At 43.2% G+C, this 20,258-nt stretch overlaps 1 protein-coding gene across 1 annotated transcript in view; it reads left to right on the top strand.

Moving 5' to 3' along the window:
• SLC26A7 (solute carrier family 26 member 7) overlaps nucleotides 1-20,258 on the top strand; it is a 121,229-nt gene that overhangs the window by 89,631 nt on the left and 11,340 nt on the right. Inside the window, exons 14-17 of the mRNA XM_056522347.1 lie at nucleotides 1,466-1,517; nucleotides 8,628-8,722; nucleotides 10,387-10,441; nucleotides 10,516-10,613. Coding sequence (XP_056378322.1) covers nucleotides 1,466-1,517; nucleotides 8,628-8,722; nucleotides 10,387-10,441; nucleotides 10,516-10,613 — 300 coding nt within the window. The remainder of the gene's footprint in view (nucleotides 1-1,465; nucleotides 1,518-8,627; nucleotides 8,723-10,386; nucleotides 10,442-10,515; nucleotides 10,614-20,258) is intronic.

The raw sequence follows: 20,258 nt of genomic DNA, 5'->3' as shown, positions 1-20,258 counted from the left end.
AGCGGGGCCGCGCGCGCCGGGACGAGACAGCCACAGGAGGAGGGTGAGTAGAACGGGGCGCGATCCGTGAGCGGGTCTGACCCGCCACACGGATCGCGTCCCCGCCGGCATGAACACAGCAGCGCTCGCGGTCAGAGACCGGAGCGCTGCCATACTATAACGCCGCGAGCGCTCCGGGGAAGCCACAGGACCCGGAGCGCTCGGCGTTACAATACACAGGTGTATTTAAAGAAGCCTTTCACATTCAGGCTTTGCCTGTGAAAGAGCTAGTCTCCAGTAGCTAGCCTTATATATCCTGTGTTTCCTGATATTTGTTTTTTGATCTTGGCTTGTATCCCTGACTTCCCTTTCATCTTAGCACCTCGACATTTCCTGTTACGGACTCCGCTAGTTGACTTTGATTTTATTGTGTGTTTGTTTAATATATTTCTGTTAGTTTGTGTGCCTCCTGACTGTTCCCGGCCTATGTCTGTTTATTGTGTTGGCTGTTACGGCCATCACTTATATAGGAAGGGTCCGGCACTGTGGTTACAGACCCACTTCCTAGGGCGGGTACGTAAGTAGGCAGGGATAGAGGCTGTGGATGAGTTCAGGGCTGCACTCTTTCCCTGCCCAGACTCAGGGCCGGAGAGGTAGATTTGAGTGTCATCAGCGTATATTTATTATTACTGTACCCATACTTATTTATTTAATACTGCACCTATACATACATATATAATACTGCACCTATGCTGCACCCATCATTAAAGGGGTACTCCACTGGAAAAAAACATCTTTAAATCAACTGGTGCCAGAAAGTTAAACTGAATTGCAAATTACTTCTATTAAAAAAATCGTAATCCTTCCAGTACTTATCAGCTGCTGTATGTTCCACAGGAAGTTCTTTTCTTTTTGAATTTCCTTTCTTTCTGATCACAGAGCTCTCTGCTGACACCTCTGTCCATAAAAGGACCTGTCCAGAGCAGGAGAGGTTTGCTATGGGGATTTGCTTCTACTCTGGACAGTTCCTAAAATGGACAGAGGTGTCAGCAGAGAGCACTGTGGTCAGACAGAAAGGAAATTAAAAAAGGAAAGAATTTCCTGTGGAGCATATAACAGCTTATAAGTACTGGAAGGATTAAGATTTTTAAATAGAAGTAATTTACAAATCTGTTTAACTTTCTGGCACCAGTTGATTTAGATTTTTTTTTTTTCCAGTTGAGTACCCCGTTAAGAGGTACACTACTGGATGCCATATTTATGGAGCTATTCTCCCATAGAATCATTGCTTCTTTACTTTGCTCGATTGATCCATGCATACAGCACAAAAATGGATCATGGCACAGTAGTGGGTAAAGGCTGTACTTTGTTGTTTTTTTTTTTTTAGGGAGAGAAGCAGGACAAGGATGGTCCTGTAGAAATCCTAGTTTATAGCTTTTTTATATAAATGACCTATATATTATGTTAAATATCTATCCTTTTTTAGGATAAAGCTGAAGCTTTACTGATGACAATGCCCAAAAGAGTCTACGAAGGAGGTACAGTAAGTACATTAAATGTATTCGTTTTCATAAAGGGAATTTGTCATTAGTGTTGCTCGCGAATATTCGCAATTCGAATATTATTCGCGAATATCGCATATTCGCGAATTCGCGAATTTCGCGAATATAGCGCTATATATTCGTGATTACGAATATTCGTTTTTTTTTTTTTTTTTTTTCTTCACAGTACACATAACAGTGATCACCCCTCTCTGCTTCCAGCTTGTGTGGTGTAAAGAAGGCTCTAATACTACTGTGTGAGACTGCCGTGCGAAAATTCGCATGTACGAAAATTAGCATATGTTAATTTTCGCAAATGCGAAGTTTCATATATGTTATTTTTCGCATATGTGAATTTTCGCATGTGCGAAAATAAAACGAGAATATAACGAATATGCGAATATTCGCGAATATATGACGAATATTCGTCCATATATTCGCGAATATTCTCGAATTCGAATATGGCCTATGCCGCTCAACAATATTTGTCATGGGAAATTGACCTGTTGTTAAAATCAAGTATCACATTATAATCCCAGGCAGGATTACAATACTGCTCAAACCTACAGTATATGTAGATAACCCAGGATCCACCATTGACAATGGAAGAGGAAACATTACAGTCACAGCTTCTGTGCTTAAAGGAGCCATGACCAGTGTGATGGATCTTTTCCCAATCAATTTTGATATTTTCCAGTGACTTACAGTGGGGTACATAAAGAGCGCCACCAGCTGATATATAAGAGAATTATTGTATAATGTCAGATTTATAGGCCAATTATGTTGTGAATGAAGCCTTATATGGACAGGTTCAAGGAAATAAAGTATAGTGAGTTGTTCAGGGTCTCAAACAATATAATTGTTTATTACACATATAAAATGATGTTCAGCATGGTGTATATTTTTTATGGCATACATATGTAAAAGTAGAGAAAAACAATTGCATAGTCTGGCTATGTGTTCTGTGGAACATTATAAAACAGGTAGAAACAAACTGCAGAGATACCATGTAAATGGCCCATTATAGAGCACCTCCTTATGTCCAGAGTGCTGTGGCTTCCAGCTCTCCCTTGCAGCCCACAACGTCACAGACTGGAGTAGACCAAATCCAAATAAATTATAAAGAACAAAATAGTCCAGCCTTGTATAGTCGGTTAATTTCTGAGGAATTTATTTGGAAAAAAACATGCAGGTACAGGTAAATGATGCGTTTCGGCTGCTAGTATACAGCCTTAGTTATATAAAGGATAAGAAACACTGAAGCTGTTTAAATAAGAAAGAAAGAGGGAGGAGACATAAAGGTGATCCAACACACCTGTGTTGTATAGACACGGCTCCTCCGCCTTTCTTAATCCCATAGTAGATACATTCAGCACAATACAAATATATGCCGTAGTTCACACAGGAAAAAAATCTGGCAAACGCAAAGAAAGATGAAGCACATAAAAAAATATATTAATAATTATTACAAAATTAAACAATTATTAATAGAATACAAAAACTCAGAAAAAGTCTTTTCCAATGCTGTATACTTCGCAAGGTATTTTCGGTTTACAGCATTGGAAAAGATTCTTACAATCTTAATGCAATAAATGAAATTTGTGGAAAAAGGCTGAGAACTCAACAACAGCAAAAACTCTGAAATTCACCATAGAAATTCTCCAAGCAAAAGTAAACCATTCCCTAAAATTATACTTGGGAATTGCTCAAACAAGAAACATGAAACTGACAGAAAGTCAAGACCAACAGATATAAAGTACATGGAGCAGGCCAGACAGACATATATAAACCGCTGTGAATTGTTCATCAATGGATCCTTAACCCGTTAAGGACCCAGGGCGTGCAGGTATACCCTGACGTCCTGGCACTTAAGGACCCAGTGCGTACCTGTACGCCAGTGGGAATTTCGGTACCAGCCGCGCGCTGGGCGGGGACTGGATCGGGATGCCTGCTGAAATCACCCCGTGCAAACCCCATGTCGGCAATCAATGCAATCAATTCAGATCGGCAATTTGCGACGATTCCGGGTCAGCTGGAGTGGGTGGCACCTGTGCCACCTCACGATCATCCTGAATCAGGATGCCTGCTGTGGGGGTGTGCCGGGAGTATGTACCTGAAGTGGGGGCCCCCAATACCCGGTATTGGCAGTGGGATCGGGGCCCCCGGAGCGGAGACAGCGGCGGGTACAGCAGCAAGAGGTAAGGCTGGCCTCCTGCTGTTGCTTAGTAACAACTGGGAGTTGTTGTTATGTAACAGCAGAAGGCACAACTACAACTCCCAGCATGCCCTTTGGTAGTTTGTGCATGCTGGGGTTTGTAGTTATGCAACAGCTGGAGGCACATTTTTTCTATGAAAAAGTGTGGCTCCAGCAATTGCATAACTTCGTCTGCCTGTGCATGCTGGGGCTTGTAGCTTTTGCAACAGCTGAGGCACACTGGTTGCAAAATACAGAGTTTGTTACCTAACTCACTGTTTCGCAATCAGTGTGCCTCCAGCTGTTTCAAACTACAACTCCCAGCATATACTGACTAACTGTACATGCTGGGAGTTGTATTTTTGCGACAGCTGGAGGCACACTGGTTGCGAAACACTGAGTTAAGTAACAAACTCGCAGTGTTTTGCAACCAGTGTGCCTCCAGCTGTTGCATAACTACAACTCCCAGTATGCACGGACAGCCAAAGAGCATGCTGGGAATTGTAGACTTGCAACAGCTGGAGGTTTGCCCCCCCCGCCCCATTTGAATGTATAGGGTACATTCACACAGGTGGGGGTTTATAGCGAGTTTCTCGCTGCAAGTTTGAGATGCAGCAAATTTTCCACTGCAGCTCAAACTCCCAGCGGGAAACTCCCTCTAAACCCCTGCCCATCTGAATGTAGCCTAAAAACACTACTGTACACTTACACAAAATAAAGGGTAAAACACTACATAACCATATATCCCTACACATTTACCCCCCCCCCCCCAATAAAAATGAGTGTTTCCAAAACAGAGCCTCCAGCTGTTGCAAAACAACAACTCCCAGTATTGCCGGACAGCCATTGACTGTCCAGGCACGCTGGGAGTTTTGCAACAGCTGGAGGCACTCTGTTTGGGAAACACTGCCGTAGGGTAATTTTGGTATCGGAGGCAAGTGTAATTCTTGTATCCGGGTCCGCCCCTATGCAAATTCCTAATTTAGGCCTCAAATGCGCATGGCGCTCTCTCACTTCGGAACCCTGTCGTATTTCAAGACAACAGTTTAGGGCCACATATGGGGTATTTCCGTACTCGGGAAAAATTGCCTAACAATTTTTTTTTCCTCCTTTCACTCCTTATGAAAAGGAACCATCAGGCAGCCAAGTAAAATCAATGGATTTATTGAATGCAACGCATTTCGCTGCGCATGCGCAGCTTCATCAGGCATAACAAGAGAAGGCTGGTAACAGATATGTATACCTCCAGGAATTAACCATTAGAGTACTTTTTGACAAAGTTGTTGTTTAAAATTACATATCCACATGTGAATGTGACAATATATTAAAAAAATATATATAGAAAAATATAAATAAATATAAATAGATAGACAACAATCACAAAAATAAAACAATAATGTAAAAGCACAATGAGATCACATAAACATATATAAATAGTATAATTATCGCATGTGCTGTGAATATACCCCACATGCGACCTAAGCAAACACACCGCTTGGTCACCGGTGCGGCATTCAACAACGCAAGTTGAATATTATTTCAAAATATATAGTATAGAAAAATATGGACCTAACTCAATATATTCAATACAGCACTAGTTATTCTAGTTCATTTTTCCCACTTCTTTTTTAAGTAGTGTTCACATGTCACCCTCGGGTCAGTTGCGATTTGTAATACCGCACTGTTTATTTTACTTTATTTGTACTGTCATTACCTATTTAGATATACAATTCAATTTTTTGCTCTTTGAACTAACACACATAGCATCTTATAGGTCCATATTTTTCTATACTATATATTTTGAAATAATATTCAACTTGCGTTGTTGAATGCTGCACCAGTGACCAAGCGGTGTGTTTGCTTAGGTCGCATGTGGGGTATATTCACACCACATGCGATAATTATACTATTTATATATGTTTATGTGATCTCATTGTGCTTTTACATTATTGTTTCATTTTTGTGATTGTTGTCTATCTATTTATATTTATTTATATTTTTCTATATATATTTTTTTTATATATTGTCACATTCACATATGGATATGTAATTTTATACAACAACTTTGTCAAAAAGTACTCTAATGGTTAATTCCTGGAGGTATATATATCTGTTACCAGCCTTCTCTTGTTATGCCTGATGAAGCTGCGCATGCGCAGCGAAACGCGTTGCATTCAATAAATCCATTGATTTTACTTGGCTGCCTGATGGTTCCTCTCTGCGTCAGACAAACTCCTGAATCCATGGTCATTCGGTTTTGATTTCACTTTTACCCAGGAGGGCTGCAGTGGACCTTATTCTACATTTCTTCTGCATTTTACCTTGTTGTGTGTGGGTGCACAATCAACTTTGGTAAGCGGCTTGGGAATTACCGTCCCCTACCCCCACTAACAAGATCTGCTGATCCCGCACATGAGGCGCCTTCCTCCCTCTCTCTAGATTTCCTTATGAAATGGTAAAGTTGGGGTCTACTCCAGCATGTTATTGTAAATGTTTTTTTATTTTTTACACTAACATGTTGGTGTTGACCCATACTTTTCATGTTCACAAGAGGTAAAAGGAAAAAAAGACCCTCAAAATTTGTAACGCAATTCATTTAAGGTGATTTGCACAGGGGTGGCTGATCATTACAGCGGTTCTGACATAAACACCCACATGTGACCCCATTTTGGAAACTACACCCCCTAAGGAACGTAACAAGGGGTATAGTGAGCCTTAATACCCCACAGGTGTTTGAAGAATTTTTTTAAAGTGGGAAGTGAAAATAAAAAATGTTTATGTTTTCACTAAAATGTTGGTGTTATTCCAAATTTTTCATTTTCACAAGGGGTAATAGGATAAATGCCCCCCAAAATTTGTAACCCCATTTCTTCTGAGTATATAATTACCCCATGTGTGGACGTAAAGTGCTCTGTGGCGCACTACAGGGCTCAGAAGGGAAGGAGCTCCATTGGGCTTTTCGAGAGAGACTGTGTCTGGAATTGAAGGCCATGTGAGTTTAAAAAGCCCCCATAGTGCCAGAACAGTGGACCCCCCCCCCCACATGTGACCCCATTTTGGAGACTACACCCCTCAAGGAATGTAATAAGGGGTACAGTGAGCATTTACACCCCACTGGTGTCTGACAGATTTTTTGAACAGTGGTCTATAAAAATTAAAATTAAATTTTTAATTTGCACAGCCCACTGTTTCAAAGATCTGTCAAACGCCATTTGGTGTAAATACTCACTGCACCCCTTATTTAATTCTGTGAGGGGTGTAGTTTCCACAATAGGGTCACATGTGTGGGGGGGGGGGGGGGTCCACTGTTCTGGCACCATGGAGGCTTTTTAAACGCACATGGCCCCCGACTTCCATTCCAAGCAAATTATCTCTCCAAAAGCCCAATGACGCTTCTTCTCTTCTGAGCATGGGGTATTTCCATACTCAGAAGAAATGTGGTTAAACATTTTGGGAGACTTTTTCTCCTATTTCCCCTTGTGAAAATGAAAAATTTGGGGTAGCACCAGCAATTTAGTGAAAAAAATCTAGTTTTTCATTTTCATGTCGTGAAATGGTGAGTTCTCTCCTTTTACCCCTTGTAAAAATTCAAAAACTGGGTATACAAGAACATGCAAGTGTAAAAAAGGAAGATTTAGAATTTTCTCCTTCACTTTGCTGCTATTCCTGTGAAACACCTAAAGGGTTAACACCCTTACTGAATTTCATTTTGAATACTTTGGGGGTGTAGTTTTTAAAATGGGGTCATTTATGGGGTATTTCTAACAAGAAAGCCCTTCAAATCCGCTTCAAAACTGAACTGGTCCCTGAAAAATTCAGATTTTGAAAATTTTGTGAAAAATTGGAAAATTGCTGCTGAACTTTGAAGCCCTCTGATGTCTTCCAAAAGTAAAAACTCATAAATTTTATGATGCAAACATAAAGTAGACATAATGGCCCACATTTATCATTGTAGGTGTAAGTGAAGCATTTTTTTACACCCTTTTTGTGTGTGCTGGTAATGTATAGGAGCACCAAATGTATTAAATGGTCACAGAGCATTTGATAAATTTTGTGCAGGTAAACATTTTCTCTCTTCACATACACTAAAAAGCTACGCCAGGTCTGGGATGGTGTAGTTTTAGACACTTTTCAGTGTCTTTGTGCCTTTTTTGCGCCTTTTTACAAAAAGGCGCAGTTCATGAATTTCAGTCCACAGCATACGCTGAATTGAAAAGCGTGTACTGCTACTCCAAAACATCTGGAATGACTAAAATATTCTACCACCAAAAGGCGCAAAATAACACACAGTGCACCAAAATAGCGCCTTTTGTACAGAGAAAAAAAGGTGTAAACTCATTGATAAATGTCGGCCATTGTATATGTCAATCAATATATCATTTATTTGGGATGTTTATTTTCCTTATAAGCAGAGAGTTTCAAAGTAAAAAAAAGAGGTTAAATAGTTCAGTCTATTGGAACTCTGCCCAAGTCAAACAAAAGCAAAAACAAGGCATGGATCCATCCGTACTCATATATCGACAAGGTGACAGCTACATGGCAACTGACTCCACAAGAAAAGGTAGAAGATAACATGTCAGAAGTCCTGCCATGGGTAGCTGTTCCATGGCTTACTGGGTCCCGATGGTCTGTGCACTTTGTGGTCCCTCTTGATACAGATATGTGACCACTGCAGCCATGCACTGCCCCAGTGGTGACCCGCTACATACAGTGATTGGCTCCAGCAGCCACATGCCTCTGTCAAGAGGAAATAGAATGTGTACAGTTTGGTAGTATCCATGGGATAGGTAAGGAAGGTAAGTATGACTCTTTCTTCATTATTTTACACCATTTTAAACTGTTGTGAAAGCATTTTACATGGTTGGATAACCCCTCTAAGAGGCTAGAAATACAAATAAACATTTCTGTTTCAGGAAAATGCCAGCGTGATAGAAGTGACAAGACCTTGCTCCTGGACTGCAGTGCAATTCCGTTTCTAGATTATACAGGAGTCTCTGCCCTCATTCAGGTATTCAGAGAAACCATGAACTACTTGGGACTTCATAGCCATAGACCAATGGAGCTCGTCACAGATTCCTTAGCCATGGCAACATTTGATTGTCCTAAAGGGGTTGGTTATTCAGCGTAAGAAAAACAGAGCTGATTTCTTCACAAAACTGCAACACATTGGTCTGCAGGTTGGGTGTGGTTTTGCACCCCAGTTTTATTGAAGTGAATGGAGCCAAGTTGTAATACCTTACACAACCTGAGGACAGGGGTGGTGTAACCCCTTTATAGGTAAAGAGAGTAAAAAATGATGCTGATACTTTTGCAGGGGCCAAAGTGCTGTGCACTTCCCCTCTTCTCATTGCCCTTACTACAGCTGGCTGGAGCCAAATCCCCTGCTTGGTAGGGTCTGTACTGCACAACCCGTCCTGCCCGTCCTAGAGCTGATGTGTCGGCAACCATATAGTGTTCCATACCAGTTCTGCACAGGCGCCCTACAGATTGTATTAGTGCAGTACAGTTACATCTAGCTACTCACAGGTTATGTCATCTCTGTCGTTGTTCACTTTCCCTTTTCTTCATCATTTGACACAGATGACCATTAAGACTTGTTCCAGCCATTTCACCTTAATGTCTTTGGCTATTTGCTTTTCCAGCACATTCCCAATTATTTCCCACCGTGTATACAAACTTCCTATCCTGCTTCTTCCCACAATACCGTGGATGCTACTGCCCCCGATGCCTGCATAGCTTTATTTATGATGGTGCTCCAGAAGTAAATAGTATCCCACACAATAATATTGGTCTACTTTGCCTGGTAAAAGTGCCTTGCATTTTGCCCCATACAGCAGTAATATTCCCTTAGTGGCATCAGCACAGTAATAGTGTCCCCATAACACTAACACTGACCCATTAGTGCTCCCCTAGACAGTAAAAGTGACCCCTTACTGCCCCTACACAATAATAGTGCCACATAACTGCCCCTAAACAACAAAAGTGTCCCATTACTGCCCCTACACAATAAATGTGTCCCATTACTGCCCCCATTAAATATTAATGCCCCCTTACAGTCCTTGCACAGTCATAATGCCTCCACAGTACTCTCCTCCGTAATAGTGCCCTCTTACTGCTCCTTCACAGTCATAGTATTCCCTTACTACCCCTTTACAGACATACTACCCCTTACTGCCCCAGCACAGTGATGCCCATTCCTACTGCCCCAGCACAGTAATAGTGCCCCCTTTACAGGCATAGTGACCCATGAGTGCTCTATTGATAGTAGAAGTGCCCCATCACTGCCCTTTTTACATGATTAGTGCCCAATTAGTGCCCTGTTAACAGTAACCATGCTGTAAGGGTACATATACCCCAAGTTTTTATTTTAGGGCTCATTCATATAAAACCGTAGGACTGAACATAAAAGTCATGAATGCTACAGATTTCACACTTAAAATCATTGAGGAAAACCATGGTATATGACCTCACTGTCTGTCACCAAAAGGAAATGTCATGGTTTAAAAACATACAGCACCCTTTAACTGGAGTGTGCGAATAAAACCATTCACTGCAGTGTAACATCTGATGGCTATGAGTTTAGCCAGCAACAAGTGAACGTGGCCTTAGCCATGACTACATGCTATAGATTACATCGTCGGTGTCTATATAAGAGTCTCTATGTATTTTCAGATTTCCCAAATTCTAAGAGAATCTGACACTGATATGTTATTCTCAGGCTGCAATGGTGAGTAATGTCCATTATACGGGGAGGTGTCTGTAATATATCCTTATATAAAACTGCATGGATTTATCTTGTAGCGTCACTAGTAAAGGCTCTGATGTACTGCGGCTCAGACTGCGGCCTAAAGCGCGAGCATTTCTTCATAACCATAAAAGCAGCACTTGATGCCTTAAAGGTAAATATTATAAACATTGTTTTTTATGTAGTTCTTATTGATACTGTATGTAGGGGTATACATCTGATGACATGTGAATGTAGCCTACGAATATGTTCGCACAATGAAATGTCTGCACAGAAAATTTCATTGGGGGCATTCCACCGAAAGGGTTGCGCTCATTTCCTTGTGGAATCCGCAGAAAGAATAGATGTGTCTGGAATCAAAATTTCTGCAGCAGAAACATCTTGCGCGGAAATTCTGCCGTGTGAATAGTGCAGCAGAATCCCATTGAAATCAATGGGACTCTGCTGCAGTGAAACGTCTGTGCAGAATTCCGCATGGAAATTCTGCCATGGGAACATAGCCTAAGGGTCAGTTTGCATTGAGAAAAAAGATGCATTGAGAAAAAAAAAATCTATCATATCTGTTTTTTTTTTTTAATTTTAAAAATGTTTTGCTATCTATCTATCTATCTATCCATCCATCCTGGTTGTTTATTTCTTAAAGAGTATCTATCACAAAGTACTCCCCCTCCCTGTACATTCCCCCTCCCTGATTACCTTCCCCTCCAGCATTTATTTTTATATTTTTTTATTACCATTTTTGGCCCTTTCTTTGGCCTCTTTCTTCAGCTCACTGCATCTGAGCTTCGGTGGGTGGGAGGGGGCGTTCCCTGGCAGGCACAATGTTATCTGAACATGCACCCTCACTCTTCTATGCTGCACTTGCACTTAAGGCTGAGCATAGAAGACACAGCCAATCACTGCAGGCTGTTCTCCTTCCCCTCCTCTATTCATGTGTATCACAGAGAGGAGGGGGGATTAGAACAGACCTGCAGCGACTGGCTGCACACAGTGTTCTCTCTTCCCTCCATGATTGACAGAACAGAGAGCAAACGCAGTTTATAGCTGAGATCCCGCCCACACTCCCTGACTTTGGTCTCATGCCAGGCCGGCATGAGACCAAAGTCAGGTCTGCTGGAGACTCTGAATGCGCCGTCACTACGAGGGAGACCCCTAGTGGCCGGATCTTCAAACATAAAAAATATATATGAATAGTGAAGATTATTCATTAAAGTATATAAAGTATTTAAGCAATCCAGATTAATATGAAGAAAAAAAAAAAGGCGCCGGATCTTTTAAAAGGACATTGGGCACTACACAGATGTATGCAGCATACATCTTCTTATAGAATCCTATGTGTCTGTAAATACCAATATATTACAAGGGTCTTTTTTCTTTTAGTACAGTATGTATCTAGTGGAAACAAAGTGTGAATAGAGCCTAAGGCAGTGTTTTTCAACCAGGGGGCCCCTAGCTGTTGCAAAATGGCTGTCCGGGCATGCTGGAAGTTGTAGTTTTGCTACAGCTGAAGGAACCCTGGTTGGGAAACACTGATCTAAGGGTATGTTCACACATTGCAGATCTGTTGGAGATTTTCTGCAACTAGATTGCAGGGGATGTGCAACTGATTTTAATTACATCCGCACTTTAATTACGTTACATCATCACTGCATCAGATCTGCAGCATGTGAAAAACCCTCATACAACATTTTTCCTGGAGCAGCCCTGGAGGGGTAACTCAGGGCTTATTTACATGGACTGGTCAGTTGTGCAATTGGTAAAATGTCATTATTTATTTATTTATTTATAATAGTGGATTTTAGTATTGGTGTTTTTTTTCTCCCTGTGTTTTTATTATGACAAATCATGTGATTCTTTCATTATCTGTGTCAAGGATGCCCAATAGAATGCAAATGCAAAATGTATGGTGTTTTTTTGCTCCCATAGTCTTCTAGGGGAGAGAAACGCCCAAATTTTGTGCAAAAAAAAGACCATAGTCTCAACATGCTGCAATTTTGGAAAACTGTAGCTGAGCCCAAAACTGCAGAAAAACACCAAAGATGAGTGAAAAAACACCAAAGGAAAAAAGTGGGTTTGGCGTTTTATAAATTCCTAATGACTTTTAGCTAACATCTGGCTGCTGCATTTAAAAAACAAACAAACAAACAAAAAAAAAAAAACGCTGTCTGGCATTTGTGACATTTTAAGGGGTGTTTTAGCAACAATGCTACGGACAGATGTTAGCTGCAAGTCAATAGTAAAAACGCAAAATGCCTTTTCCACTTGTCGTTTTTAACTCATTTTAAGCCAATTTTCACTGTAGGACCAGAGCGTTTTTTGCACATCTGACCACTGTCACTTTAAGAATTAATATCTCTAAAACGCTTTTACCGAATATTCTGATTCTGAGTTTGTTTTTTCGTGACATATTCTACTTTATTTTGGTGGTAAATTTTCGTCGTTACTTGCATAATTTTTGGGTGAAAAATCCCAAAATTTCATGAAAATTTTGCATTTTTCTAACTTTGAAGCTCTCTACTTGTAAGGAAAATTGATATTCCAAATAAATTTTATTTTTATTCACAAATAAAATATGTCTATTTTATGTTGGCATCATAAAATGGACATATTTTTACTTTTTGAAAAAATTAGAGGGCTTCAAAGTAGAGCAGCAATTTTCAAAAATGTCATGAAAATTGCGAAATCTGAAGGGACAGATGTTACAGAACTACAACTCTCAGCATGCCCGGGCAGTCTAGGCATGCTGAGAGTTGTAGTTTGGCAACATCTGGAGGGCTACAGTTTGGGCACCAAACTGTGACCCACCAGATGTTGCAAAACAACAACTCCCAGCATGCCCAGACAGCCTTTGGCTGTCTGGGCATGCTGAGAGTTGCAGTTTGGCCTTCCTAGTGGTAAAGATCATATTACTTTCACTTTCATTTCCGTTGCGCGGCGGGATGCGAAATTCCCATGGACGTATGAGTACGTGCCTGGTCCTTAAGACCCAGGGCGCAGGGACGTACTCATACGTGCCTGGTCCGTAAGGGGTTAAGTTTGGCTATTTTTAATCCTTTTGGCGTTATTTCACTCCTCTTTGGCGTTTTCCTGCTCCTTGGCAGTTTTACAAAATCACAGCATTTTGAGACTATGGTGTTTTTTTCACTGAAATTGTGGCATTTTTCTACCATAGAAGTCTATGGGGGTGAAAAAACGCCAAGAAAAACGCCATGTGGGTTTTAACTTTGACGTTTTTGCAGGCGGGTTTTTTTCTTTTTTTTTTAACTTTAGTGATCAAAAAAGAGATGGAGATACCTTTTTTTTTAAATTAAATTTCATAGGGTATCATTAAAAAAATAAATAAAAATTAATTAGGGATGGAAAAAATTGTATTTAACGAAATATTTTAGAACAAAATTTTTATACATTTTTACAGGTACACCCTTGGTCCTGCTCTCCTGATATAACGCGGGGTTACACAGTAACCCCGCGTCATATCGCGGCGGGCCCGGCGTCATAGTGAAGCCGGGACCCGCCTCTAATAGCGCGCAGCGCCGATCGCGGCGTCGCGCGCTATTAACCCTTTAGCCGCGCGCTCAGAGCTGAGCCGCGCGGCTAAAAGTGAAACCGAAAGTGGCCGGCTAGCTCAGTCGGGCTGTTCGGGATAGCCGCGGCTAATCGCGGCATCCCGAACAGCTGACAGGACAGCGGGAGGGCCCCTACCTGCCTCCTCGCTGTCCGATCGCCGAATTACTGCTCAGTGCCTGAGATCCAGGCCTGAGCAGTCATGCGGCAGAATCGTTGATCACTGGTTTCTTATGAGAAACCAGTGATCAGCATAGAAGATCAGTGTGTGCAGTGTTATAGGTCCCTATGGGACCTATAACACTGCAAAAAAAAAAGTGAAAAAAAAGTGAATAAAGATCATTTAACTCCTCCCCTATTAAAAGTTTGAATCACCCCCCTTTTCCAATAAAAAAAAAACACAGTGTAAATAAAAATAAACATATGTGGTATCACCGCGTGCAGAAATGTCCGAATTATAAAAATATATCATTAATTAAACAATTAATATCAATAACGATCAATAAGTCCTATCAATGCCAAAATGGTACCGTTAAAAACTTCAGATCACGGCGCAAAAAATGAGCCCTCATACCGCCCCATACACGGAAAAATTAAAAAGTTATAGGGGTCAGAAGATGACAATTTTAAACGTATTAATTTTCCTGCATGTAGTTATGATTTTTTCCAGAGGTCCGACAAAATCAAACCTATATAAGTAGGGTATCATTTTAATCGTATGGACCTACAGAATAAAGATAAGGTGTCATTTTTACCGAAAAATGTACTACGTAGAAACGGAAGCCCCCAAAAGTTACAAAACTGCGTTTTTTTTTTCAATTTTGTCGCACAATGATTTTTTTTCCATTTCACCGTCGATTTTTGGGCAAAATGACTGACGTCATTACAAAGTAGAATTGGTGGCGCAAAAAATAAGCCATCATATGGATTTTTAGGTGCAAAATTGAAAGAGTTATGATTTTTTAAAAGCAATGAGCAAAAAACGAAAATGCAAAAACGGAAAAACCCCCGGTCCTTAAGGGGTTAAACAGGGACCAATTAATGTGGGCAGGCAGGGACCTAAAAATGTAGCCGACAATATTAAAATGTATAAAGGGGCCATTTAGTTGTAAAAATAATACATTTTTTATAATTAATTTTGTAAAACTTTTTATTAGTAATATATTTTAATTATGTGTTTAATAAAGTGTGTGTGCTTTTAACTTTTTTTTTTCTTATTTTTTTAAATTTATATTCTTAGGAAATACTACTACTCCCAGCACGGTACTACTACTCCCTGGGATTAGCAGAACCTGTACTAACAGACAGATTGCTACGGGTGTCACTTCTGACACCCGTTGTGATCCTCCTATCTAATCTATAGAAGCGGGTTCCTGGCCGCTTCTCTGCTCCCCTCCACTGTAGTCTGTGATGTAGTCACATCACAGATTCATATTTCCCGCTGAGAGCTGTGATTGGCCGGATGTAGCTTATACAGGAGGATTGCAGCAGGTGTCAGGAGTGACATCCACTGTGATCTGTCCTTAACTGCAGGTACTACTGCTCTCAATATGGAGCACACTCTGCTGTATGCTGGGAGCTGTAGTACCTGCATTAAAAGACAGATCGCAATGGGTCAGAAGTGACACCCATTGCGATCTGTCTATTAATGCATGTACTACAGCTCCCAGCATGGAGCAGAGTGTGCTCCATGTTGGGAGCAGTATTACCTGCAGTTAAGAACAGAGCAATTTACACTCAAAGGCAAAAACGCCATATGCAGGAAAATGCCATGGTGTTTTTTCTGGCATTTTGCTTGCATTTTTTTGGGTCAGGAAAAAAAAAAAAAAAACAAGTGGAAACAGCCTTAGAATTGTGGCTGATTCCACAGTAAGAAAATGGTGGATTCTTCTGGAGATGATTTTTAGATGACAAGAACGTGAAAGCGACAGAATATAGAGAGTGAAAGACAGATCTGAGTCTAGCATATCTCCAAGACAGGAGGAGTGCTGTCCAGGTGTTATGGTAATACCACACACCCAGATGGAAATGTCAGGTTTTGGTAGGTTAGTAGATGCAGGAAACAGATTTAGATATAGAGAGGACAGACGTCACTTGTGTTTTGTAGAAATGCAGGAGTGATGTCACCGGAAGACATCTAGAGCAACAGAGAGCATAGAGAGTCATTAGTATATGTTACGCCGAGCGCTCCGGGTCCCCGCTCCTCCCCGGAGCGCTCGCAACATCTTCGCTACGGCAGCACCCCGGTCAGATCCACTGACCGGGTGCGCTGCGATACCGCCTCCAGCCGGGATGCGATTCGCGATGCGGGTGGCGCCCGCTCGCGATGCGCACCCCGGCTTCCGTACCTGACTCGCTCTCCGTCGGTCCTGTCCCGGCGCGCGCGGCCCCGCTCCCTAGGGCGCGCGCGCGCCGGGTCTCTGCGATTTAAAGGGCCACTGCGCCGCTGATTGGCGCAGTGGTTCTAATTAGTGTGTTCACCTGTGCACTCCCTATGTATACCTCACTTCCCCTGCACTCCCTCGCCGGATCTTGTTGCCATTGTGCCAGTGAAAGCGTTTCCTTGTATGTTCCTAGCCTGTGTTCCAGACCTCCTGCCGTTGCCCCTGACTACGATCCTTGCTGCCTGCCCCGACCTTCTGCTACGTCCGACCTTGCTTCTGTCTACTCCCTTGTACCGCGCCTATCTTCAGCAGTCAGAGAGGTTGAGCCGTTGCTAGTGGATACGACCTGGTCACTACCGCCGCAGCAAGACCATCCCGCTTTGCGGCGGGCTCTGGTGAACACCAGTAGTGACTTAGAACCGGTCCACTAGCACGGTCCACGCCAATCCCTCTCTGGCACAGAGGATCCACCTTCTGCCAGCCGGCATCGTGACAGTAGATCCGGCCATGGATCCCGCTGAAGTACCTCTGCCAGTTGTCGCTGACCTCACCACGGTGGTCGCCCAGCAGTCACAACAGATAGAGCAACAAGGCCACCAGCTGTCTCAACTGACCGTGATGCTACAGCAGCTACTACCACAGCTTCAGCAATCATCTCCTCCACCAGCTCCTGCACCTCCTCCGCAGCGAGTGGCCGCTTCTGGCCTACAACTATCCTTGCCGGATAAATTTGATGGGGACTCTAAGTTTTGCCGTGGCTTTCTTTCACAATGTTCCCTGCACTTGGAGATGATGTCGGACCAGTTTCCTACTGAAAGGTCTAAGGTGGCTTTCGTAGTCAGCCTTCTGTCTGGAAAAGCTCTGTCATGGGCCACACCGCTCTGGGACCGCAATGACCCCGTCACTGCCTCTGTACACTCCTTCTTCTCGGAAATTCGTAGTGTCTTTGAGGAACCTGCCCGAGCCTCTTCTGCTGAGACTGCCCTGCTGAACCTGGTCCAGGGTAATTCTTCCGTTGGCGAGTACGCCATACAATTCCGTACTCTTGCTTCTGAACTATCCTGGAATAATGAGGCCCTCTGCGCGACCTTTAAAAAAGGCCTATCCAGCAACATTAAAGATGTTCTGGCCGCACGAGAAATTCCTGCTAATCTACATGAACTCATTCATCTTGCCACTCGCATTGACATGCGTTTTTCCGAAAGGCGTCAGGAGCTCCGCCAGGATATGGACTTTGTTCGCACGAGGCGTTTTTTCTCCCCGGCTCCTCTCTCCTCTGGTCCTCTGCAATCCGTTCCTGTGCCTCCCGCCGTGGAGGCTATGCAAGTTGACCGGTCTCGCCTGACACCTCAAGAGAGGACACGACGCCGCATGGAGAATCTCTGCCTGTACTGTGCCGGTACCGAACACTTCCTGAAGGATTGTCCTATCCGTCCTCCCCGCCTGGAAAGACGCACGCAGACTCCGCACAAAAGTGAGACAGTCCTTGATGTCAACTCTGCTTCTCCACGTCTTACTGTGCCTGTGCGGATATCTGCATCTACCTTCTCCTTCTCTACTATGGCCTTCTTGGATTCCGGATCTGCAGGAAACTTTATTTTGGCCTCTCTCATCAACAGGTTCAACATCCCGGTAACCAGTCTCGCCAGACCCCTCTACATCAATTGTGTTAACAATGAAAGATTGGACTGTACCATACGTTACCGCACGGAGCCCCTTCTAATGTGCATCGGACCTCATCAAGAAAAAATTGAGTTCTTGGTCCTCCCCAATTGCACTTCCGAAATTCTCCTTGGACTACCGTGGCTCCAACGCCATTCCCCAACCCTGGATTGGTCCACAGGGGAGATCAAGAGCTGGGGTACCTCTTGTTTCAAGGACTGCCTTAAACCGGTTCCCAGTACTCCCTGCCGTGACCCTGTGGTTCCCCCTGTAACCGGTCTCCCTAAGGCCTATATGGACTTTGCTGATGTGTTTTGCAAAAAACAAGCTGAGACTCTACCTCCTCACAGGCCTTATGACTGTCCTATTGACCTCCTCCCGGGCACTACTCCACCCCGGGGCAGAATTTATCCTCTGTCCGCCCCAGAGACTCTTGCTATGTCTGAGTACATCCAGGAAAATTTAAAAAAGGGGTTTATCCGCAAATCCTCCTCTCCTGCCGGAGCTGGATTTTTCTTTGTGTCCAAAAAAGATGGCTCCCTACGTCCTTGCATTGACTACCGTGGTCTTAATAAAATCACGGTAAAGAACCGCTACCCTCTACCTCTTATCTCTGAACTCTTTGATCGCCTCCAAGGTGCCCACATCTTTACCAAACTGGACTTAAGAGGTGCTTATAATCTCATCCGCATCAGGGAGGGGGATGAATGGAAGACGGCATTTAACACCAGAGATGGACACTTTGAGTATCTGGTCATGCCCTTTGGCCTGTGCAACGCCCCTGCCGTCTTCCAAGACTTTGTTAATGAAATTTTTCGTGATCTCTTATATTCCTGTGTTGTTGTGTATCTGGACGATATTCTGATTTTTTCTGCCAACCTAGAAGAACACCGCCAGCATGTCCGCATGGTTCTTCAGAGACTTCGTGACAATCAACTTTATGCCAAAATGGAGAAATGTCTGTTTGAATGTCAATCTCTTCCTTTCCTAGGATACTTGGTCTCTGGCCAGGGACTACAAATGGATCCAGACAAACTCTCTGCCATCTTAGATTGGCCACGCCCCTCCGGACTCCGTGCTATCCAACGTTTTTTGGGGTTCGCCAATTATTACAGACAATTTATTCCACATTTTTCCACCATTGTGGCTCCTATCGTGGCTTTAACCAAAAAGAATGCCAATCCTAAGTCATGGCCTCCTCAAGCGGAAGACGCCTTTAAACGGCTCAAGTCTGCCTTTTCTTCTGCTCCCGTGCTCTCCAGACCTGACCCATCTAAACCCTTCCTATTGGAGGTTGATGCCTCCTCAGTAGGAGCTGGAGCGGTTCTTCTACAAAAAAATTCTTCCGGGCATGCTGTTACCTGTGGTTTTTTTTCTAGGACCTTCTCTCCGGCGAAGAGGAACTACTCCATCGGGGATCGAGAGCTACTGGCCATTAAATTAGCACTTGAGGAATGGAGGCATCTGCTGGAGGGATCTAAATTTCCAGTTATTATTTACACCGATCACAAGAATCTCTCCTATCTCCAGTCTGCCCAACGGCTCAATCCTCGCCAGGCCAGGTGGTCTCTGTTCTTTGCCCGGTTTAATTTTGAAATTCACTTTCGCCCTGCCGATAAGAACATTAGGGCCGATGCTCTCTCTCGTTCCTCGGATGCCTCGGAAGTAGAGCTCTCTCCGCAACACATCATTCCTCCTGACTGCCTGATCTCCACTTCTCCAGCCTCCATCAGGCAAACTCCTCCAGGGAAGACCTTCGTCTCTCCACGCCAACGCCTCGGAATCCTCAAATGGGGTCACTCCTCCCATCTCGCAGGCCATGCGGGCATCAAGAAATCTGTGCAACTCATCTCTCGTTTCTATTGGTGGCCGACTCTGGAGACGGATGTTGCTGATTTTGTGCGGGCCTGCACTGTCTGTGCCCGGGATAAGACTCCTCGCCAGAAGCCCGCTGGTCTTCTTCATCCTCTGCCTGTCCCCGAACAGCCTTGGTCTCTGATTGGTATGGACTTTATTACAGACTTACCCCCATCCCGTGGCAACACTGTTGTTTGGGTGGTCGTTGATCGATTTTCCAAGATGGCACATTTCATTCCTCTTCCTGGTCTTCCTTCAGCGCCTCAGTTGGCAAAACAATTTTTTGTACACATTTTTCGTCTTCACGGGTTGCCCACGCAGATCGTCTCGGA

This window comes from Hyla sarda, chromosome 5 (genome assembly GCF_029499605.1).
Source record: "Hyla sarda isolate aHylSar1 chromosome 5, aHylSar1.hap1, whole genome shotgun sequence".
NCBI classification, from domain to species: Eukaryota; Metazoa; Chordata; class Amphibia; order Anura; family Hylidae; genus Hyla; species Hyla sarda.
The sequence above is the reverse complement of the archived record's forward strand: the minus strand, read 5'-3'. Positions and strand labels throughout refer to the sequence as shown.